At 46.5% G+C, this 24,667-nt stretch overlaps 1 protein-coding gene across 1 annotated transcript in view; it reads right to left on the bottom strand.

Annotated features, from left to right (window-relative positions):
- The window catches only part of LOC142586834 (uncharacterized), a 48,397-nt gene that overhangs the window by 791 nt on the left and 22,939 nt on the right, over nucleotides 1-24,667 (bottom strand). Inside the window, exons 2-3 of the mRNA XM_075697703.1 lie at nucleotides 8,244-8,321; nucleotides 7,508-7,804 (exon numbers count right to left, since the gene is read on the bottom strand). Coding sequence (XP_075553818.1) covers nucleotides 7,508-7,804; nucleotides 8,244-8,319 — 373 coding nt within the window. The 5' untranslated portion in view covers nucleotides 8,320-8,321. The remainder of the gene's footprint in view (nucleotides 1-7,507; nucleotides 7,805-8,243; nucleotides 8,322-24,667) is intronic.

The raw sequence follows: 24,667 nt of genomic DNA, 5'->3' as shown, positions 1-24,667 counted from the left end.
CCATACCACGCTGACGTATGCATAATTTTATGTAATATTAGTTAATGGCTTCACCTCCATAATCCATACGTCATTTGGTGCTCTGGAAGTTGTAGACGGGAAACTCTAACTTCTACAACACTAGATGATCAAACACTAAGTACGGTCTGCCAAGAATAATATGCCTTGGTGATATGGCTTGCTCGGAGAAAAGCACGTTACCCTTCAATTTCCCCATTTCCAACTAAAGAGTGCTGCAATATTACGCAATTTTAACACACCTGTTGAAATTTATATGAAGCGACTAGGTTAGTTTATTCCATCACGGTGAGGTCGCTCACCAAATTGTTACCACACGCACGGTGCACTTGCACGAAATACTCATGTTTATGTACCGCACAGGTCACAGCCATAATGTGAAGCAGTGTTCATGTTCATTGGCTGCAAAGTTCACAGGCGGTGCTGATATGCAAAGAGCAGGTTATGCAAATGCACTCTGAAGTGAGGGCAGCAATAGATAGCTTTAGAAGAGGGGCCCAAAACGTTTTGGGGCCCCAAAGAAATACAGTCAAAACCACTGCGCATGCGCGAAACGCACATTACGTTTGGGTTTTGCGTTGCGAACGCTATTTCACCAATTTAGCGGCAGCCCAAAGAGCGGCCCCAAAAGCTTTGCGTCAGCAAACATGGCGGTACCCATCGAAGCCATGGCGCTAACCTAGCACCAAACTGGGTTCGATTCGTGCTAACGCGTGAAGTTCGCAAGCTAGGAGAAATGACTGCGGTTGTAGCATTCTCTCAACTAGCATGTGTTATCAAGATTCATTCATTAGATGCAGCTGATTCCAAATTCGATTGTGGATTTTATGGCTCGAAGGCCTAACATGGCTAATCTTAGCTGGTGAGGGCACGTAAAGTTGGTTTGCTCAAAACTAAGCGCAACCAATTGTTTTTTGCTTGCAGAATAACCTCTAAATTGTAATTAAACGCGAATACACGCAAGTCAAAATTACTATTCTTATCATGAAATGATATATTTTATTCCATTATTTCTAATAACTTTTCTTTGACGCCGTAGTGGCGCTGTCAGCTTAAGACGCTATCCGCAAACGCAAAGCCCTATTCTAAAGCTCTTCACTCCTGCGTGCCGCAACACTAACACCCGCAAAGCTCCTTGGGGCCCCAAACTATTGGGGCCCATATTCTAAAACTCTCTGATTATGCCACGGCAATGAAGGCTATGTTCGGTGTTTATCGAAGGAAGCATGTTTAGCAGAGCTGTACCTACGCAGAAAGTAGTACGACGCCAAAGACAGTTGGAAGGTTGACGATTATTCGCTCGTTTTATTCTTGCTTCTGTAATCTATAGTAGAAACTGGCACGCGTACACGTGCCTCGAAGTTCTAGAACTTAGTAAACTCTTCTCCTATATTAGCGCGCGTGCAAAGTCGTTCTTTAGGTGGCTATCTTGAATGGAAAGCTCCCGGCATAAAATAGCGTTCGTTAAAGCGAGTTGGACAGCCTGCACTTTCATTAAAGTATGGCACTCGATATCAGGCGAGCATTCTGGACACACCACGCACGGTCCGATCTCTCGGGCAATGTTTGAAGTAACAATGATGCGTGATTTCGTGGGACGTGGTTTTTGTCTCGACAATAAACTCGAGTGCGCTGCGTACCTTGATGATATGTGGTTTGTAATGGAGCAATGGCCAGTTATGGCCAAAGAGCGCCACGACAAATGGTAATTTTACGGATGTATTGTGAATGGCGTGGACAGTGAATGCATCATAGTAGGTGTGACACGGCTGCATAAGGTCCTAAAGATTGTCGCTGTAGATGGCGTAAAATATATATGTACTAAAATAATGACGCTGATTAGTTAGAGATGTGGACGATGGCAATTGTGTTTTGGTCAAAAACATACGAAAACGAAACAATGGTTACACTGTATCATGAAGGCGGCCCTCGAATACAAGGGCTGTTAATTCACGTGTTAAAATGCCGTGGCCAAATTATTTTCAGGGTGTTGGTTTCGGCTAAGAAATCTAGGACTAAGAAATCTAGGAAAAATGCAGGGTGACGAGGTATCCCTTCCCGATATGCAGAACGGAAATACCTTTCCTCACTGTTTCTGTTGCAGGTCACTGGATAAGAACATAGAGGACTGTCAGGTTATTGCTGCATCTAATAGAAGTCGGAGGATACTCCCCCCCACCCCACCCGGTCGAGACGTAGGAGTGAGTACCGTAAGTGTGTCCTATTCTTAACCGGCAAAGTACTTCCTTGTACCGTGCTGTTTTCTCACTTATTCAATTCCCCAGTTTCTGTTTTATAATGTGTAGCTTATTCAATGTTTGTGTATCCCGCTCTCCTTGCCAATGACTCCTCAGTTTCCGACGTAGAAAATACTTTAGGTCTGTGGCAGGTATGGGGACATTACCATCTGTGTCATTAACACTCACTGACGTAGCGTTTTCGACAGCAGCTACGTTGCCTTTTATGCCTTTATGGCATGGTACCCAGCATAAGACAATCACAGAGCTGCACAAATATGCGAGTACAACAAGCTATACAGCTCATTTAAAGCGGAATTCTTATGTTTTTGTAAGCTAAGTAGGGCTCTCACGGCACTTAATGAGTCTGCGGACAACAGCCTTAGCGACACATTTTAGCCTTATGTGTTTAATAGCCGAAAGTGTAGCGTATGCTTCTGCTGTAAAGATACTGGTGTGTTGGTTCAGAGCCCCAGATATCGAAAATGAGGGTCTTAGAGCTGCGTAAGTAACGCCAGCAGGAGAATGAAGCATCTCTGTAAAATTCTTCAGAGGAATACTTTTCTTTAAGTTCAAGAAAATGTGATTGCATGTGAGCCTCAGGTGCTAGTTTCGATAGTTCTAAGAAAGAGATGTCACATTGAATAGTTTGCCCCTCCCAAGGTGGTGAAGTCGAGTAGGAGCCATTAAGGCATTCTCTAAAACAGGGACCCCTGTTTTTCTTTTTCTCAGAGTGCTTCCAACCGGAGGAACAGAGGAGGCAGGACACCTGGGCGGTTACGGAACAGCCTGGCCGTGGAAGAGTCGTGAATAATTGAATGACATGGATGATCCAGAGCTCATTCTACCTTCAAGGCATACGAAAGACATAAATATGTCCTTTGGTAGTATAGGGACCATTCATTAGATTGGACGTAAAAGCTTTGCACAGGACTAGTTCTAAAAGCGCCTGTTGCAAGGCGGATGCCTAAGTGGTGGACAGGATCTAGCATTTTCAGAGTACTAGGTCCAGCAGAATAATAGACTATCGCTCCGTAGTCAATGTGTGTTAATTTTACACTTTTGTACAACTTCATAAGGCATCTCCTGTCGCTTCCCCGAGCTGTGCGTGACAATAGCTTTAGCAGATTCATAGTCTTGACGCACTTTGCCTTAAGATACTTCAGGTGTGGCACAAAAGTTAGCTTACTGTCTAAAAAGATCCCTAAAAATGTGTGTTCACAGCTCACAGATAACCGTTCTCTGCTGAAATCTATTACGGTGTCCGCCAGTACACCGCTGTTGTACCGACCACACACACACACACGGGAACAGAACGCACGTACTTTTTTGAGGGTTTATCTTAAACCGTTTTTGTCCGCCCACTTGGACAATTTATTTATGCAAACCTGTACTTGTCGCTCGCAGATACTTAGATTGCATCATTTGAGACCTATCAGGATGTCATCCACATATACAGCACAAAACATAGTACGTGGTATAGCTGTCTGGATCGAGTTCATTTTGACAAAACAAGAGAGTGCAGCTCAGCACACCTCCTTGTGAGACACCAGCTTCCTGCTTAAATGGACGAGACAGAACGCTACCAACTCTAACAAGGAACGTGCGATTGGAGAGGTAACTCTGAATCACGTTCAGCAAGTTGCCTCGAATTTCTATTTCAGACAGATCACGGAGGATTCCAAAGCATCAGGTTGCGTCGTATGCCTTCTCTATACCTAAAAATAATGACAAAAAAGTTGTTTGTGGAGAAAGGCATCACGGATACTTGTCTCTATGCGGACAAGGTGATCTGCTCTGGGTATACCCTCAATAAAACCGCACTGTAAGGGATCGAGTATCTTGTTGCTTTCAAGAAAATGAATGAGGCGACGGTTAATAATTTTCTCAAATAGTTTGCCTAGACAACTTGTCAGAGCTATAGGCCTATAACTGTTGGGTGGGGAAGGGTCCTTGCCCTCTTTGAGAATAGGGATTACGATTGCTTATTTCCAGGCAAACGGAGTGTAGCCGGCGGAGAACATGGAATTGAAGAGTGACAGTAGTGTTTTTTGGGTTTCAGGGTGTAAGTGCCTGATCATCTCATACACTATTCTGTCACTTCCTAGAGCATACTTGTTGCAGCAGTTCAGTGAGGCCTGGAACTCAGCCATTTTAAATGGACGTTTGTATACATCATTGGATGTGCTTTTCTGACCCAAATACAGCTGTTCTGCTATTCGCTGGTATTTTAGGAACGTATCTGTGTAATGAGATGTACTGGAAATGTGCTCGAGATGTGCTACTAGACAATCTGCCTGGTCCTCAAGAGTGTCTCCTTGTGTATTTACTAAAGGTAAAGGATGAGTTTCGCGGCCTTTTATTTTGTTCAACCTGTTCCAGGCTATTCGTTCATCTGTATATGAATTCATGCTGGTTATGTAGTTTTTCCAACTTTCCCGTTTAGCGCAGCGGCGCGTTCTTCTACCTTTCGACTTGATCGCCTTGAAATTAATTAGGTTCTCTGTGGTTGGGTAGTTAGGAGGCGATTCCAAGCCTTGTTTTGCTTTTTCCTGGCTTCATTGCAATCCACATTCCACCATAGAATACGTCGTTTCGAGGGCGACCCATTTGTTTGGGGGATACATACTGATGCAGCATGAATAATGAACGCTGTTATGTATGCTCTGCATCGTCTAGGCTAAGTTCACAGATATCATTCCAGGGAAGCTGTGTTAGTTCGCGAAACTTTGTCCAGTCGGCTGAATCAAGTGCCATCGAGGAACATGTGCAGGACACTCACTTTGTTATTTAAAGTTTAGAACGGTGGGGAAGTGATCACTTCCATAAGGGTTATTAATGACATCTCACTCTAGATATGGCACAATTGTACTAGACGCTATGTTTACGTATATCGAAGAAAATGGTTTGTGCGTAGAGCTGTAAAATGTTGGCTTTTTCTTGTTAAGAAAGTAGGAACTTGAAGAGAACGGGATGTTTTATATAAGCCATCCTCTCGCATCGCAGCGAGAGTCACTCTACAGTGTGCTATGCGCGTTGAGATCACTGACGACTATGTAAAGTTGATGGAGTTCATCAATAAAGCTTTGAAATGGTGTGCTAGAGTTGATAACTTGGGGGGATGTATACATACGGGATGCTAACTAGTTTATTGAATAGCACTGCTCCGATAGCAACTGCCTCAAGAGGAGTTCGAGTCTCAGTTGCCGACAAGCAACGCATCTGTCAACTATTATTGCTACCCCGCCAGACGATGCAACAGCATCGTCTCGGTCTTTCCGGAAAATAGCGTATTGCCTGAGAAAGCTTGCTTGCTTAGATTTATGATGCGTCTCCTGAAAACACAGCACCTTTGGATTGTATATCTGTAAGAGTTGCGTGTTATCATCGAGGTTGTGGTTCAGACCTCTCACGTTCCAGGGAAATATTTGCGTGTCCATACTGTTTATATTTATTTGCTGTGTGTGAAGAGGAGTCAGGAGCCAGGAAAGGCTTATGGAGCCTTTCCTGGCCCCGTGAACCGGGCTTTGTCTTTCTTGGAGCGGTCACCAGAAGCCCGCCGCTTCCGAGGCGCTGAATGCGCAGCCTCCTTTGTAGTTGTGTCCATCGACTCTTGGGAGCTGCTGGACTTCAGCTCACTAGAGCTGGATGTTTTCAAGGCAGGCCTCAAAGGTTTTCAAAGGTAGGTTTTCAAGGTAGGCCTCAAAAAGCAGAGCCTTGGAGGCCACCAACCCAGAGGTCGATAGGCTCTTCTTTAGAGATGGCGCATCAGTGCTCACTGCTGTCGCAAGGGGGGGGGGGAGCTTGGGGCACTGCTACGGCCACACTCTTTGTGGGTCGGGCTGATGCCCCAGTCTGTTGCGGTGTCGCCCTCCTACGCGCCGCACCAGCATACCATGCGGTATGGAGGAAAGAAATATGCTTTCGCGCTTTTTGAAAAGAAATGTTCTCCTTGATCTTTAGTGTAATTATTTCCTTTTCCTTCTTCCAAGAAGGACATGACCGAGAGTATGCAGGGTGGTCACCCTCGCAGTTTGCGCAGCGGTGTGCCTAAGTACAACTATCGGCAGGATGTTCGTGGAATGCGCACTTTGCACATGTGGTACAGCCCCGCAGCTCTGAGAGCCGTGACCAAATCGCTGACACTTAAAGCAGCGGCGCGGGTTCGCAATGTAGGGTCTAAGTTTGATTTTCATATAGCCTGTTTCAATATATTCTGGTAAAGTGCTTGTGCAGAATGTCAAAATTAGGTGTTTAGTGGGGATCCCTTTGTCATCCTGCCTGATCTTTATTCATTGGAGATTTGTCACGTGCTGTTCCTTCCAGCCTTCAAGGAGCTCGGTTTTACTCAAGTCCAGAAGATCTTGTTCAGGTACGACTCCGCGTGTACTGTTCAATTAACGATGCAGGTTTATCCAGACGGGGGTACTATTAATTTCAGCAAGTCCAGTTAGTTTCTCGTACTGTTTCTTGTCACTACCTTTGAGCAACAGATTACCAATGGCCATTCTCGTGACCGTCTAGCCGGGACCTAGTTTCTGAGTAAGGCACTTTGCGACAACAAATGGTGATAGAGTTCTTGCAGTTTTATCAGGGTTTTCACAACTTAAGGCATGATACTTTGGATAAATTTCTTTGGTCTGGTCAAAAAGTTTCGAGGAGTGATCCGTGCGCCCTCTCGTGGAAAGAAGGCGATCAGGGAGTCGGGGGAATGATGAAAAAGCCATCAAAATAAACATCACTTCGGTAGCTATGCCAGCCGCCCACCACCGAGCCCAACAAGGGGAGGCTACGAAGCCAAAAAGCAACGAAGACGCCAGCTGTACATAGTCACTATAACCCATTATAATATACCCAAGGTTAGATAACTACACCAGGTTAGCCCTTGCCACCTGGAAATCTGGAAGTAAGAAGAAGTGAAGACAAGACAGGAAAGATTGAAAGTGAGCGAGAAAGACGAAGATTGAAGAGAAGGACAGGAAAAGGCGACTGCCGGTTTCCTCCAGATGGGTAAGTCTGGAGGTGTCGTCTATGTGAAGCAGAGGCCAAATAGGTCTGTTGCCTCCGCCGGGGGGGCCTTAAAGGTCGAAACACTCAGCATCGGCTCAACCCCCAGGATCCCCATTTCCCCAGGCAAAGCTAAGCCGTGCACGGCTACAAGCGGGAGGGTCCAACCCTCGTGTGCTCGGCTACGTGGTGTCGCAAGACACCAAACGCCTGCTGATGCAGACGCACCCGCGGGGGCTTCGTACCTTCAGCTTCGTTGTCACTGCAAGCCCGGTCTGCGGGTACTTTCCACCACAGGGCCGACAGAATTGCGGAAATCCGGTACTGGACTTCGATCGTGTCCTTCCGTCCGAAGCGACAGTAGCGCAAGAACTTCTTGCCATGACCGAGCTGAGTCACGTTAAAGTGCCTGGCCGTGGCATTAGCGTAGTCGTAACCGCTCACTCTGCCAGTGACGCCGGGTAAGGCTATCTGCTGCAGGCCTTGCATCTGTGCAATTTCCAGCAATTCCATCACGGTCAGGTCGCTCACAGGAGGCCAAACTGCGAAGTGAAAGCAAGCTAGATGACGAAAGTATGTTACGAGAAACTTATAGCTTACGAGCAACAGCTGAATGCAAGATACCGAGCCAAGCGCGTCCTTGGAATGCGTAGATGAGGGGTATTGCGTGCTGATCGGTAACAAGGTGTTTGATTGCGTCTTTTCATTTAACTTGCCCAATATGAGAAGACGAAACAAATTCGCTTTTCTCAGACAGAAGATCATCTTTTCAAGTCAACTTTTATGTGCATTGCGAAGATTGCAAAATATACTGATGGGTTATAGCAACACTACAACTGCTCCACAAATTCCAAAGACCTATAGTACATTGCCGTAATCCTTACGTGCAACGTAATTTCAACAGCCTACTAATTAACGAATATAAATGACCCCATGAAAAACCTACTTTTTTCAAAATGCTATAAATTATTTCAGTCTTACTTGGACATACTGCAACCACCGAGAAAGCCATAGAGACGACGCATGTCGCTGCCTGTGGTGTACTTCGTCTGGTCATTCCTGGATAAAAGGAGAAATTTTGATTAAAGATTAGGATTACACTGACGTGATACTTATTACATCAGGAGAAGTTCACAAAATTAAGGTGCAGTCGACACGATATCAGCACCAATAACGAAATGAACAAGATAACTCCGCGTAATCAAAATTGTGCATATTACAGGCACTGCGGGAATCAATGTTAGTGCGAAGCACTTTGCAGCTACCTGGCTATAATGCAGTGTTCGGGATTCCGGAAAGCGACACCAGGTTAACAAACGTCTTTAGGTAAACGGACTAATTGTGTATGTGGGTCGCGAGCGTTGTGTTTGTGACGACAGAATAACGACGACGAACCCGTTAAAGACGATCGTATTGCGGCAACGACATAATTTCTACGCTGATCGTTTGTTGCGAGCTTGCATCATGACACCTGTTGCTTTCTGCATAGGTAGTGGATGACCGTAAGCACGAGAAACACGGATTGTGACGTCAAGAGCGACTGCTGGTCATGCCATGCAATCGTATGCACGTACGGAAATGTTACGTGGTGTATGTGCTAGCGAAGATTGGATTTGTACTTTGGAGAACAAATGTTAAAGCGTGAATAAATTACCCGTCGTGCTTGCTTAGTTTCTATGGTGTTAGACTGCTAAGCATGATGCCGCATTTCCAATGGGGCGAAATGAGAAAGCACCCTGGTACTTGAATTTGCGTGCACGTTAAAGAACCCCTGTAGGTCTGAGTTATTCCGGATGTGCCACAAGACGGCGTGCCTCATAATCAAATCCTGGCTTTGGCACGAAAGACCTCATAATTCTTTTTTAAAGGATTAAATATACGATCATGAAGTCGCTACAACGTCGCACAATTGATAAATAGCCTCTTACGATGGAAGTGGTGCAGCAAGCGTGCTGGTCCCGGAGATAGCGCAGTCTAACACATTTCCTCAGAGCGTGAGCTACCACAAACAAAAACGAGCAAGTGGCACGGGGCGTACTTGCCGAGCGCTTCAAAGAGCTGCCTGGCTTCGCAACGAGAGAAGTAAGCGTGCGATCGTGGTCTCATTCAAAAAACAAACAAAAAAGCGATCGTGGCCTAATGGATAGAGAACAGGGCTCCTGTGCTCGACGACAGGGGTTCGATTACACCGTTGATCACACATTATTTTCTTTTTAACAAAGCCAGGTGAAACGGAAACTACGTACCTACCAACCTACACCAAATCGTCTAGAATGGGGCAAGTAATGCTTTTTATTAAAAACAATAATGGATGTCACAGTTCAATAGACTTCTGAAACAGAGCAAAATCCGACGCCTTCAGCGCTATTTTGCTATCGCAGTGCTCACCTTGATAAAAATGGTTGAAGTTACCTTTTTTTATCTGTCGATGCTTATTTGTTATTTGGCGTTGGCACGGATGTAAAATTTATTTGCGACATGCTTGATGACTAGCGATACCCTGATGGGCTCCACCTGAGTACGGTCTGTGTTAAATACTCTACCATTATTTTACGCACTTGCCCTTCCTACGGTATTCCCTTCTTCGTAGCAGAGCTTCCGAAGCGTACAGAATTTATTTACACAAAAAGTGGAGAGGTGAGCTTGAGCTGACGCCTTTTTGAGCCTGCTAGATTGCATAGGCGAAAAGGCAAAAGGAGTGAACATAGAGTGATCAATGGTGATTAGAAGAAGCGAAGGAGTTGGCGTGTGTGCAGGGCGTCGCAACTATCATGCACCAAGATTTAAAAATGTGCAAATTCCACGTAGCTGAACAGAACAAAGGTAATGTTGTTTGCCGTTGCTTCGAGACTCAGATTCTTTTTTGCATTCCACCTAATTACATGAATAACCATAATTAATTATTCGCCCTCTCGAATATTATATATAGGCGAAAAGTATCAAAGAGAAAACTGTGCAGCAAATAAAATACTCCCGATACAGTTTTCTGTTGCTCAATACAGAAATGTGTTTTTTTTAGCGTGAAAGAAGCTCGCGAATACACGCAAAATTGCCGCGTGACTGACCACTGGAGGCACTTGCCACGGGCTTCTTCGCGGGCTTCTTTCATTCTTGGAAAAACACTTTTATGTAGCACATATTGAGCATCAGAAAGCACCGCGTCCTCGGGTTTAGTAGCGCAGTGCCATAGCCACGACGGCAAAACAATATGACCAATACGGTGGGTGCAAAACAATATGACGCCATGCCAGTCTCCAGCCTGTTCTCACTAGCATGCACAATGTTTTTTTTGTTTTGTTTAAAGAAAGGTGGTTTTATATGCCGATGAAAACAACTTTATGTCGCTGGCTGCTACATAAGGAAGCCTCCAGTATCATATATTCTCTTTATTAAATCATTAGATTGTAGCGGATATTTACCTACCGTTCTAATTTATCACCTCTAGGCTTCAGAAAATGACCAAGAACTTCAATTTCGCTTCTTTCTGGTGCGCTCTATGTCAAGTATTTTATTTCTTTCTTTCGCATTGAAATGAAGGCCCGCGAAGAAAAATAAAAAGCCGAACAAGTTACGGCTTCTGCACAGCCGCAATGCTGCTTGCAAGCACGCGGCGAGACGATCAATTGTGCCCGGCTAACGGACCACTTCGGTCATAAATATTGCATGTCCCCTTTCTTCGAAGTGGCAGACACGTGCATGCATTTATTTAGGTTGGCCCCTCACGCCAGATCAATGCTTGCGGCGCAATTTGCGATAACTGAAAATGGGCACGCTGCCCGGACCCGAGGCTCACCACTAGCGAAAATGTTGTGGCTATACCTTGATAAGCACCCTGTGACGGCGATTGCACGCCGTTTTAATCATAGCCCGTTTAATTGTGCTGCGGCGAGTTTAAGAATTCTGCTGCGACATGCAATCCAGAAGAGGTGTCAGATTTCCGTTCGTTTAGGTTTTTCTGGCCGGGCCCCCATTTAAAAGCGGAAAGTCCACCCGCGAGAAAGAAGCAACGCCACGAACAGTTGCAGGTGATCTTCTCAAGTGGATTCGGAAACCTCGCATTGAAATATATGCCTCAGTTATAACATTTCAAGGTTTGTTCATTATTCAATATACCCTAACTAATCAAGGGCACGAGGCACACTCGAGGCTTCTCCTTCTTGCCCTTAACAACGTAGAATTGCCTTCATCGCACAGAAGGCCTCGCTTTTTCCTTTTCTTTGTTTTACGACTTGGAGCATGATAGCTGCGACAGCCCATATATTCTAGAACTGATTTAAGGAACGCCCGCGTCAGAGAACTCGCTGTGATATTGAATTCTTGCTTTGAATATTTTTTTACCATGTTTGCATCATTCCCATATTCAATCATATGGATACAAACATTGCGAACTTTATCTGTAAACCTTACGTGCTGGGCGAGGCTGCAGAAGCACAAGATTTACGAGCGCTACCACTTGACAAAACGGCTGCATGAACGTCATGAACATAAAGCACATTCTCTTTAAAAGCACCACACAAAAATCCAACGACATTGTGTCGGTAGAAAAGTAATATGTGTGGAATATAAACATGTACTAATGTTCACCACCGTACATACACTACAAACAGAAGCGACCATCTAAATTGAAGCCAAACATTTATGTAAAGCATAAGCTGGAAGTTAAGCGGCCTAGATGTCACAACGCAGCTCCTTGAGACGGACGCTTCCAGGTTTAACTGTTCTTTATACTAACACATTAAGAACTCAATAACGTCGCTAACAAGATCGCGCATATATTAAAACCGTACGTTTCAAAGTCACTTCGGCTCCTTCCTCAGGGGTAAATCAGGTTTTAGTACACCTCCTATTTAGTTGGAGACATTACCAGCATTTTATTACTTTTGCCCAGCCAGGCAGATGATTCTGTCATATTGCTTAGCTTTCAACTTAGCCCATATTCCCCCTGTTTCATCCTTTCATTTCTCTAGGCAGCTCTGAGCTCCACCGCCATGGGGTGAGCCACACGTAGCCATTGCTCTTTCGATTATGTCCGGCCACCGCCAAATTGAGGAGGGAGTGATGAGGCGGAACAAAAGATGGGGGGAGGAAAGAGCATGCCTGAATTATGAAGTGATTGTTCCGAAGCACCGTCATTCGAGGTCGAAATTTCGACGAGTCGAACGTATTGCAGTCTGGATCCGGCATGCTAAAAAAAATTCATGCAGAAACTCCAGTGGGAGTTGATTAAGCATGCGCCTCCACACAGCCTGGTGTCATTATCAATGTTATGAAACTTGATGATCCGACCAGTATAAACCCTTATCAACCCTTATCGGACTAGACCTGAGCCTCGCCAACCCTTATCTTTTCTTATAGACCTTATCGGACACAATCAGATCCTTATCAACTCTTATCTGTGCTTATCAATGTTATAGGATATGCTTTTACTCTATTAAACTCTAATCGGTACTTTTGAACCTTATGGCAACCGACGTTTATCAAACCTTATCAGTAATTATTAACCTTATCATAACTACCATCACCATTATAAGCCCTTAATGCTCTATAGCACCTTATCCAGTCGCGTCGAACCGTTATCAACCGCGATGAGATCCATAGAACCCTTCGCCATTTCTTATCAACTCATTGATTGCTTGTCTGTCTGTGCTGCGCGACGTGAAGCGCATAAGCCCTCAGAGATTGGTTGCACTTCTGTCTGTGGAAGAACGCCCCAACGGAAGGCACACCTCGCGACCATCGAAACGCACCGGGGATGTGGCGTGTTTGGCAATACATTTTCGCAAAATTGGTACTTTCCTGATGTCTGCGACGCTCCACATCGACTCCAGATGGGATCCTAGAGATTGCTTTTATTCCGCTATCAACCTTTCAAGAAACCTTTCAAGAAAGCCTTCATAGAAATTGTTCTCCTCTGACATTTGTTTTGTGTTGCTGCTAAAACACATTCATCTGGTTCAGATAGTATGTTCACCGTGAGCAAGTGTGAGTGTTTAGCCTAGTAAAGGATCGGGCTAATTTCCACATGCCCAAACGATTGGCGATTGTTTTGTACATTGTAGGGATGCCGTGTTCTGAGACATTATCCAAAGACCACTATAAAAGATTTAGACATTACACCATACACAATCCGTTTCCTGTCTTTTAAGGATCACTGTGACCCACCATATGACATGTTCATAGAACTTGGCATATATAGCCTTTGGTGAAGCAGAATGTGTGACAGAATGTCTCACAGAATGTGTGCATCCTATTCACTATCTCTTTTTGCTTAACTTTCTCTGTGATGACTCCTGGTTTTGTATTTGTGCTTTCGTTACCATTTCCTTATCGCTTCCTTGCTACTTAGACTGGTGGTTTTCTGCCAGATAACATGTTGCGAAATGCAGGTAATTTAGTCCTGGTCCTTGTTTTCATTCTATTAATCTGCACCAACTTTCTCGTAGAAAAAATACCTAGGTGTTTGGCAACTTCCAACATGCTTCCAAACTTCTTTTGCCTTTAGATTTAGGGTATTTTAGACAACAAACCCAAAGAACATGTTTTTGAAAGCTTGTTCCTTTCTTAATGCGAATATTTACAAGATATTACTAAGAAACATTTCTTGGCTCTGCAGTCATGTAATGGGAAATTAGTGTTTGTGTAACCCTTATGCTGCTTCAAACTTGTCAGAAAAAAGGTTTTGCGTCCAGTATGTGCAATTGAAATGTATAAATGTATAAGAACATCCAGCAACAGCAAACGTAGTATTCGTAGAAAAGAATGCACTCGTAGTTAAAGCTATTTTATGGTGTTTACTCCGTTATATCAAGGCAGGACTTTTGCGTGCATAGTGTTCGTGCAAATGAAAGCTGCACGAACTATTGCAGAAGCTTGCTCGCTTAGTACAGACCGGCGCCTTGAAAACTGAAAATTCCATCCTCAGTAGACAGCGCACATGTCTTCTCATTTGAGTGACTCCCATACAGCTTCACGAAATTAAAGAAATACTAGAGGACTTCATAGCTTTGTAGCACGACGAACGAAGAGGAATGAAAAGAATTGGAAGAGACACAGGATTACGTTGAAGCATCCTGTCATATAAAAATAGGGAACGATTCCAACCGCAGATTTTTTGTTGCTATAGCAATTATATGCACACTCCAGGCGCATTTTTGCCGAGTGCGGTCGCCGTCGCCGTAAGGTTCCGTATAAAGGGCAAGGGCGAGCCGGCGTCCACAGCTCAAGCTCGCACACGCAAGGGAGGGATACGGGGAGGAAGCGCGCCATTTTCCGTTGAGCGCAAGGCTCTGGGAGGAGGGTAGGAGGGGGCCTCGTTCACTCTAGGCCGCTTTTTCTTGAAAGCATCTGCGATGGGGACAGTCCGCCGTTCGGTGTTTTCACGGCTTAGTTCGCGTTGATGTGAGAGGCAACGCGAAGGTCAGTTCGCTCGCTGCTGCTGCCGCGCTTATTCACACCAGTTTTTTGACAGCTAGTTTCCGGTGTCATCGAGTGAGGTGTGTTCATGTTAACTTGTGCGTGCGAGACGACATGCTTGTTAATTTAGTTAGTATGCCTAGGTTTGTTAGTTTGCACGGCCGATAAAACTTCTGTCTGCTTCGTACAGCTGTCGACTAATTTGCTATCGCGATGGATGATTCGTCTTTTTGGATAAACTGCGACTTTCGTTAGTAACGCCCACAAATTTATGCACGAAGACCTTGTCTTCGGCTACAATCGCCACAGTTGATCTAACATTCTACTGTTCACTGCTTTACTCTCTTGCTGAGCAATGTCATGGCACCCTGATATAAGTACCTGGGAAATTTTTCGGTAATTTTGTAAAAATATTGTGTCGACCCTTGTATTAACCTATTTGAACCACTGATGAAACAAGAGAAAGGCACGTGAGGGTTTGTTAAAAATATCCCTTTATTGCAATCGCTTACGTGCTTTATCGACACGGTGGTTTTGTCATGATGACGGCAGCACCCGCTGTATACCATTCGTCATTTTATCCAATATCTATAAATAAAACTGAACGGTGTGACGTGTTTTCGCCAACAGCATAGCGGCAGCTGAACCTTTCTTATGGTCTCACAAAGCCACATATTTTGTCTTCTGCTACATTGCCGCAAGACATGTGAATTTCGCCTTTGAATACTGGCCTTTCAATATTCCAGAAATTTTCGGTAGGTACACAAGGTGAGCAGGCCAAGATTTGAAGAGGTCCTGATACTTAAGTAGAATTTCATAGGTCATTTCAGTGTTGTTTATTTATTTACATATCCATTATATGTGAGTTGGGCTAATAATAATGCATTACATAAGAGTTGAGTTATTATACTTCATACATCATATCTACGATGGTTGTCAATACCAATAAATATGTGTGCAAAATAAGAAAATTCGAGGACACCTAAGCACTTCTTATGAGTTGTGAGTGTGAAACTACTAATGTCCACTTGAACATGTTTTCATGATTTCAGTTTTGTCATGCATTCCAGTTTTGCTGCAGGGTATGTAATCGAGTTTTCCGATTAAATTGGTGCGGGTTATTTATTTTATGGGAAAGCATAAACTGTTCCCTAAGCGAAACAGCCGGCGTCTATAGTAGGGAAACGGCAGCTCAATTCCCATTGGCTGTGACGCCACGTCACATGCACCCCTCGACGGAGCAAAGCGGGCGAAAAAGATGAGCCTGCTGCTGTACTGGCGCTCCAGGTGTTGCATGAGGGTAGAAGGCATTCCCGCGGCGCTAAAACCACTGAAACTTCGTAAAGTAGTGACACTTCCCTCCTACGCGTTCGCTTCTCTTTGTCTCTCATTTCTTTCGCTGTCCCTCCTCAACCATGGCGCCGCCTACTACGCTTCAGTGCATGCAGCAGACGACCTTTAGCAGAATGAATACACGCAAATGCAAGGCGGCTCGCTTTAAGATCTCGCATTGGCTTTATAGCTCCGAGTAACTTCGTGTGCAGTACTGAATTTTGATACGAAGGGTTATACAAACTCATTAACGACTGCTTGTTTTCCTGTTTTGATAACTATGTTTTAAAGGTTCTAAACGAGCTCTAACGCCGTCCCATGATGACTCTGAATGTATGGCACACGCTACTTTAGGTGCGCCACATTTGTCAAGCGCGTGTCGCAAGATCTTGTTGCGAATGGATGTAAATGGCACGTTTACGATCGAATGCCAACATTGTGTTATCTAGCAAACCCTCAGTAACCTGAATATACCGCGCCGACATTACAAGGTGAATTCACGGCACGTATCAGCTATGGCGAACAAAGGCGGCAGAGGGCACGAATTATCGCTGCTCTGAAGGTTCGACAGAGTACTGCAAGCTGTAGGAAGGTTGCGAACGTAGTTCCCGCGCCTACTCGGGCGCCCCTCGCGGCGGCGATCGCGCACCCGGTAGGATACGACCGGCCCGCTTTCGTTCGGAAAGCCTGTCTGTGCACTGTTTCGCGCGTAGCTGTTGCCTTTTCTGAGCAATGCCGAAGTGCAACATGAATTGTTGCGTAGTGGGCTGCAACAGCACGTACGGCAACTCACCAGGAACGAAGTTTTACAGGTTGCCGAGCCGACCGTATGAAAAAGAACGGCATCAACACTGGATCGCGCTTGTCCGACATGCCAAGTATGTTAACGCTGAAATCGTTGCTTTTACAGCAATGACCGCAGCAACATGACACCTGTACTGCGTACCAGGATATGTAGCAAACAAAGTGGTTTGTTTCCACACTGTACCGCAGTAAAGCTGTGGAACTCTTTCCCAATTATCTCCCATTCAAACAACGTCAAGACTACCTGACAGCTGTGAGGAGGGGTTGCAGCTGACGCAGCTGGCATACACCCTTCTGCACCCAGCATATCAACTAAGGGGCAGTTGAGATCACCAAAATACTTGACGACGTGGTTTATTGGAACCTCCTTTGCATGCACTGAAAAATCGCAACATAAAAAGTCTCGAACTTCCAGTAACTTGGGCGAAAATATTTTCCCAGCGTGGTCTAACGCAACTGGTAAGCTCCTCACTTTTTTGTGTGTTTGGGGAGAGCAACGTCCTACTACCGGGAGGCCGTCCTACTACCGCAGCGTGCTTACGCTTCCCTGCGATGCCAGCAAGGCAATCGCAGCTCCCCGCTAGGCTCTGTCTGCTGTCGCCAATCTGCAAAAATCAATGTCACCTATAATTTCATGCGTCCACACCGTAGATAACGAAGTAACTTACGCTGAGCTTCACGCATCTCGCTGGTGCGCTGATTTTCGCTTGCGGAATACACCTAGCAGTCACTTCCGATCAGTGCGAGTTCCGCAGTTCCCTCATGTCCCACCCCGCTTCAAATAGACGACTTCCTTTCTCTAAATTCTTTGTACTAAACAAGCTGTCAAGATCTTGTAATTCTCGCAATCCGGCTAAATTTACTATTGGCACGCTGTTTCGTGCCATCACTACCGTTTTACAGGGCGCCAAACATGCAGCGCGAGCCGCTGACGCCGTGAGTGATCCTACCACATTCGAGCAACTATTCGTCAGATGGCGCTAGGGGTCCGAAAGACAGGGCGCCGCCTAGGACTTGCAACGTGCCCATAGTGCTGCCTACGTGCTAGCATTCGTGCGTGTTTGCCAATCTTCTAAGCGCGCACAAAGGCTCGGAGATGGGCGCTGGTTCTATTGCCTTTGGTGCCTCAAAGTCGATAGAAACGCGCGGCTAATGATCGAGTCGAAACTCTGCGTACATAGAAAATGAAATCAGTTTTTTACAGCGAAGCTGCTTATGTGGACCCTGTGCCGTCGTTGTCGGACTCCGCTAACAAAAGGGGCCACGTCACCTAGTGGGAAAGGAAAAGAAGAGATCAACACAGAGAACAGTGTGTTGGAGTGACCCCTTTCCTCTTGTGAGAATGCTACCTTAAACGCGAATCTTATACGGTTGTCACAGGGTGCATTTTTGGCATCGAATTTATGGGCAATTGATTCCACCCTACCGCTAAAGGAAAATGTTATGCTGGTGGTCTGCGGGTAGCAAACTGTGCCCAGTCATTCAAACGCGATACGAAAAGCACGTGCCTGCCGGCACTTCTTGCGCCAGCAAGAAGTGCCGGCAGCCATGTCAAACCAATCCAACCAATAGTCAAAACGATTGCAGCGCCCTCCTCTCCAGTGGTGTGCCTTGCGCCCAATATATGGAGCTTAGAAGCAAACAAAAGCATTCCTAAAGCATGCTCCCCATACAAAGCACGCAAAAGCGAAAATGAGATGTAAGAATGGTGAAACAAAGGCTTTACAATATAGACTGCTTGCGATGTTTGACTTGCATGGTGTAACACTCGGTGTAACTAACTGTAACTGTTCGTCCATCTTCACGGATTGGAAGGGGCGTTGATTTTTTAACATTTGTTCGTGAAGCGAGAACGCGGTAACAACATTTCACTCAGGCTCAAACAGGAGCATAGTGAGCTTACGTTGCGTAAATTACTCAATCGAAAGCCTTAGACGGTTCATGAGACGAAAAGTCCGATCTCCGGCGTTACGCCGTCCGGCGCTATGGCACCAACATTCATAGGAAGTCAAACCCTCGACCTTTGGTGGAAGTCGAATACACTGCCTACAGCGTTAATTAAGGTGAATTTAATTATGACACACGACTTTTGGTGCGAGTCGAAGCCTTGACTTTTGGTGGGTGTCGAACCCACGATGTTTGGTGTTAATTTGCGCGAATTAGGCCCTCACTTTCTTTATAAGAAAGCGTGAAGTTGAGAAGTGTCAGCATGGCCTGTGGTGTTAATTAAGCTACAGTTAATTAAGATTACGTTTAGACACTTGAACCCATGCATATTATGTAGGAGTCTAGCTAGCCCACTTGGATACATGGGCGAACCAGTCATACCTCCAATTGCCATCGTGAATGCCAAGAGTCAAAACCATGACCTCCGGTGGGAGTCGGAGCCACTTGGCGATATGGGCGATATGGCCGAACCGGCCTTATCACCAAGTTGTATTCCAATTGACATCGTGAAGGTCAAGAGTCGGACGCACAACCTTTGGTGGGAGTTGAACCTTCGCATCTGGTGTGAGTGGAATCCACGACTTTGGTGTTAATCAGGACGAAGCTGATTAAGGCCCTCGAACCCACGACAGAACATGGAGGTGTGGGCGAACCGGCCATATCTCGAAGTTGTATTCCAATTGACATCGTGAAGGTCAAGAGTCGGACCCACGACCTTTGGTGGGAGTCGGACCCTCACATCTGGTGTGAGTGGAATCCACGACTTTGGTGTTAAGACGAAGTTAATTAAGGCCCTCTAACCCACGACAAAAGATGGAGGTGCCGGCGAGCCGGCCATATCTCCAAGTTGGATTCTACTTGATATCGTAAAGGACGAGAGTCCTTCACCGGACGAGAGTCCGCTAACTTTGGTGTTATTGGAGGCGACATTAATTAAGACACAGTTAGTTAAGATAGAGGTAATGAAGGCACTCGAACCCACGAGCTTTCGTGGGAGAAAGCAACTAGCAGGAAGTAACAACGCGCTAGAATGAAAATGTCAAGTAATGGAATGAATGTATCGTGAGCGGGCAGGCTTTCGCCTCTTTAGCATATGCTGAAGTGATAGTCAACTTCTTTTTTTTAGTATATCAGGTTAGTGACTGATTACGAGTAACATTTTATCGTAGATCGCCCATTCACGAAGTGAATCACTTGTCATTGCGAACCGACTTGCACCGTCAGTAATTAAGAGGAGCACGCATTGAGGACGATTGCGCTCGCTCCGAAATAACATTTGCAATATATGACTTCTGTGAAGCTATGACCAACAACTAAAGCGAGTGAATGACTAAAGGAGCCAGCGAACGAGAGGGCGACCGCACGTTTTCCTTTCTTGTGCTCCACTGCTGCATCTAAACCTTCACGCCATTTAAAACTCACTCGAAATAGTACGCACGTCTCAAAGACCTATGATGCTCTCGTTCGGCGAAGAACGGCAGCCGTAAATTGGTTTCTAGAGAGCACGCAGGCTTTTCGTTGGTGTCTTTGTATCGCAATCCGCAGACCGACCACGAAAGACGATCCACAAATGAAAGCAGCAAGCAAAGTTACTCGCTATAAAGAAGGCTAGCAAGTAACCACAAAAGCAGAGAGTTGTTCTCCTATACGATGAGTTTTCACGCTCCAACCTCTAATTTTGTCAGAAGGACTGGGCTGAATATAAAGGTTTCGTAGTCAAGTTTTCCCATGCAGCCTCGGTTCCTGCGAATCCAAGCCTGTTGGCGTAAACAACGATTAGGCGCACAAAATACGAATACGACAACGTAGTGCTTATATAAGTATACGTCGCGTAAGAATTGTGGCCAAACATGATGATAAACGGCAACATGGCCAGTGAATTGTGTCTTATGTACTACGTTATGGGCCGCAATAAATTACGCAAGTGTGGACACATGCCATACTATGAGAGACTCCTAATTTCGCATAGTCGTGTAAAGAACGTAGGTCTGAAGTTCTCCCTCCCTATTGGTTGAACCCACGTCTTTCTTCTTAAACCATCGTGCTCACCGGACCTTATCGCGAAGAGCGTTTTGCCTTGGCTGAATTTGTTTCGACATCTGAAGGCGCAGCAACTCATTAGCTAGAAAGCGCCTCAAAGCGACGCCGCACTTGCCATTAAACCTAGTTCAGTGCGTTTGCGAACAACACAACCCACACAGAAGTGCAACGGCGCAAACATGCCCCCGTTGCCAGTCGGTCGATGCTTATGAAGCATAAATGGTGGGGGAGTGCGGCTGTACACAAACGTATCCAGCACGAAACCCCACGTGAAGGCAATACGGCAATAGCAACGCGGCGGCGCCCATGGCGAGACAGCGCGATTAGGAGGAGGCAGTCTTCAAGGCGTCTCGCTGCTTAAAGAAGTTTCGGGGGTTTTACGCGACGCCACGTCACCCTCACACCCGCTTTCGCAAGCCTTTTTATCCGCGCATTCTCTGTCCGCGAAACCACTCGCCTGCGCTCAAACTTCGCCTCTGCAGACGGTACAATGAAATTATTCTATAAAAACTGAATAAATACGAAAGAAAAAACGTTGGCGGTAGTAAGTTTTGAGCCTGCGACCCCATGCTCAAAAGCCGAGTGTGTTCAACATCCTTCCTTAACCTCAATATGCTTGCTTCTCCGCTAGCAGTGCATAACTCGAGCGACCACTCACCGGTGTTCAAATGGACATTAGTGCTTTCGCATTTGCAACTTATGAGTGCTTAGGTGTTCTTGGATATTTGGCACAGTTTCTACGTTAGCATGTTGGCTGTAGACCGGAACCATTTGGACGATCTCGCTGAGAAATCAAGCACGCCGCATGCCACCCACGTCCAGCGCGACGAGAGACCGAGGAAGCAGCAGCGACCGCCAAGGCCAACAGGCGCAAGCAGCAGCTAAGCCCAGTAGGGGTGAGAGAGAAAGAGAGAGATATGTACCACGCACCGGCTTCCGTGAGCGAGACAACATCTGACGACAATCCGTATCTCCCCGCAGCTTCGCGTCGCCACGTCTACACCGTCGAGGCGCGCTGGGGACATGGCATCGCGGCGATGCCCCCTCTCTTGACGCAACACCGCTTCGCCCGTTCTACTCTGTCAAGGCTCGAGGGTGACGTGGCGTCGAAGCCAATTGAACTTAAGTGCCGTTTCGCTGCTATAGACACCGGCGTTTTTGCTCAATTGGCCACATGGTGCTTTCGCATCAACACAGGGGTGGTTACGTCAAAAGCTTACGCGCCCGAGGTTCTGGGAACAAGATTAATTTCAACGCAGCTAGGCTCGCAGCCAGTAAGACTATCCAAAACGGCTGTTTATTCTGTACCATCACATGCTATGAATCCAAATACAACACTGCGCACCGAGGGTGCGGAAATATAGACCTTTACTCAGACGCTGGTACATAAGAAGCCGATCAATGAGTTAGTGGTAAGAGGGAAAATAGAGGAATTCAGGATCAAGCTACAGAACAGGTATTCTGTTCTAACTCAAGAAGAGGACATTACTGTTGAAGATATGAACGACAATCTTATGGGAACCATTAAGGTGTGTGCAATAGAAGTCGGTGTTAACTCCGTTAGACACGATGTCAGTAAGCTATCGCAGGAAACAAAAGATTTGATGAAGAAACACCAATGTATGAAAGCCTCTAACCCTACAGCTAGAATAGAACGGGCAGAACTTTCCAAGTTTATCAACAAGCGTAAGACAGCTGACATAAGGAACTATAACATGGATAGAATTGAACATGCTCTCAGGAACGGAGGAAGCCTAAAAGCAGTGAAGAAGAAACTAGGAATAGGCAGGAATCAGATGTATGCGTTAAAAGACAAAGCCCGCAATATCATTACTAATATGGGTGGGATAGTTCAAGGGGCTGCGGAGTTCTATATTGACACGTGTGCTTATCTTTATCGGGCGACCACGTTTCGCCGCTTAACAACTGTAATCGCACAGCGACGGACGCGCCTGCATGTATCCGACGTTTCTGGAAAGTTATCGATGCTTCTACCCGGCTGTCTGTTGTCGCCGAACCTTGTGTTATCTGATTTCATCGCGTAACGAGAATGGTGTAGAACTTTGTGGAAGGCACGCGGGTTCAAACGATTAGTCTGGAACATTCGACGACTGCTCTATAAAAGCCGACGCGCTTCACCCGCTGATCAGATTTCCGACGATCGCCGACTCTGTTCGCCGCTTTCGTTGTGCTATAAGTGTAGCCTGTTTTGTGGGCACAGGTTCGCCCAATAAAATCTAGTTTTGCCTTTCACAGTATTGCTACTGTGTTCTTAACGTCACCACCACGTGACATCTGGTGGAGGTGCTTGTGCGTTCATGTACCGAACGCCCCCGCAAAGCCACGATCCAAGCCCGAAGCCCGAGGACAGAACCAACATCGCCCAAGACCAGCGTGCTAGCCGCAGACTGCAAGGACTGCCCCCAGAGCACGGACTTCTACCTGAGACGACAAAGAAGATCGTGGTCAAGACAACCCCAATGGCTGCCCCGGCGTCCCCCGTTGTCCTACAACAACCTCGGGACCCACCAACCTTCCATGGAGCAGCGAATGAAGACCCGGAATCATGGCTGCAGACCTATGAACGAATCGCAACATTCAACAACTGGGACTCCGACGAGAAGCTGCGGCATGTCTACTTCGCCTTAGAAGACACCGCCAGAACTTCGTTTGAGAACAGGGAATCGACCTTGACAACGTGGGACCTGTTCCGTACCGGCTTCCTACGCACCTTTACAAGCGTCGTGCGCAACGAAAGGGCTGAAGCTATGCTGGACGCCCGAGTGCAGCTGCCAAACGAGAACGTCGCCATCTTTACGGAAGAAATGAGCCGTTTGTTCCGCCACGCCGACCCGGATATGGCCGAGGAGAAGAAAGTCCGCTTACTGATGCGTGGTGTAAAGGAGGAACTTTTCGCCGGGATGGTAAGAAGCCTACCGAAGACCGTCGAAGAGTTTCTTCGTGAGGCGACGAACATTGAGAGGAGGAGGAGGAGGAGAAACTTTATTATTGCAGAAACCGTTGCGCGGTTTATTCCTGGGTGGTTCCCTCTGACAGGGCTCCACTGGCGATCGCGGCTCGCCGGGCCTGGTCGAGGGTCGCCAGTTGGCTTCCCAGGTCCAGTTCGGAGAGTCTCGCCTCCCAAGACCACGTAGTGAGTGTGTGTGTTGTGACTCGTGGCGAAATTGCGTCGCCCGGACGGTCGGTGCATTCGTGTGTTATGTGCGCGAGTGTCGCTGTGTGGTTGCTACACCAGGCACATGTTCGGGACGTATAACTGTCTGGGTAGATTGCGTGTAGACGAGACAACTGTGGGTATGTGTTAGTTTGCAGGCGGCGCCAGTCCCTTGCCTGGAGTTTATTGAGAGCTTTGTGTGGGGGAGCGTATTGCGTTCTTCCGAGCCGTTGGTCCTGTAGTATTTGTTGACCTGTCGTTAATAACTCGTGGGTCGCTCGTCGGCCTGTCGGGGGCTGAAGAACGGTGGGGTCTGCCGCTCGGCTAGTGAGACCTCGAGCTGCGCAGTCCGCCTCTTCGTTGCCCCACAGGCCTTCGTGCCCGGGGCACCAAACGATACCATGGGTCCATTGTAGTGTGCGACCCAGGATTCGAATGGCTTGTATAGGGAGTGTTCCGTTCAGGTATAAACGACAAGCCGCTTGTGAGTCAGTAAGGACACGGGCGGACCTTCCCTTGCTCTCGGCGTCGCGAAGTGCGAGAGCGATTGCTGCTGCTTCTGCTGCTGCGCTGCATGTGGCGCGGATGGAGGCTGAGGCTACCAGGTTCCCCTGATTGACAACGGCGATTGTGTATTTGAGCCCGCAACGTGGCGACGAGGGATACGGGCTAGCGTCCGTGTAATACGTATCCG

Source organism: Dermacentor variabilis, chromosome 7 (assembly GCF_050947875.1).
Source record: "Dermacentor variabilis isolate Ectoservices chromosome 7, ASM5094787v1, whole genome shotgun sequence".
NCBI lineage: Eukaryota > Metazoa > Arthropoda > Arachnida > Ixodida > Ixodidae > Dermacentor > Dermacentor variabilis.
The sequence above is the reverse complement of the archived record's forward strand: the minus strand, read 5'-3'. Positions and strand labels throughout refer to the sequence as shown.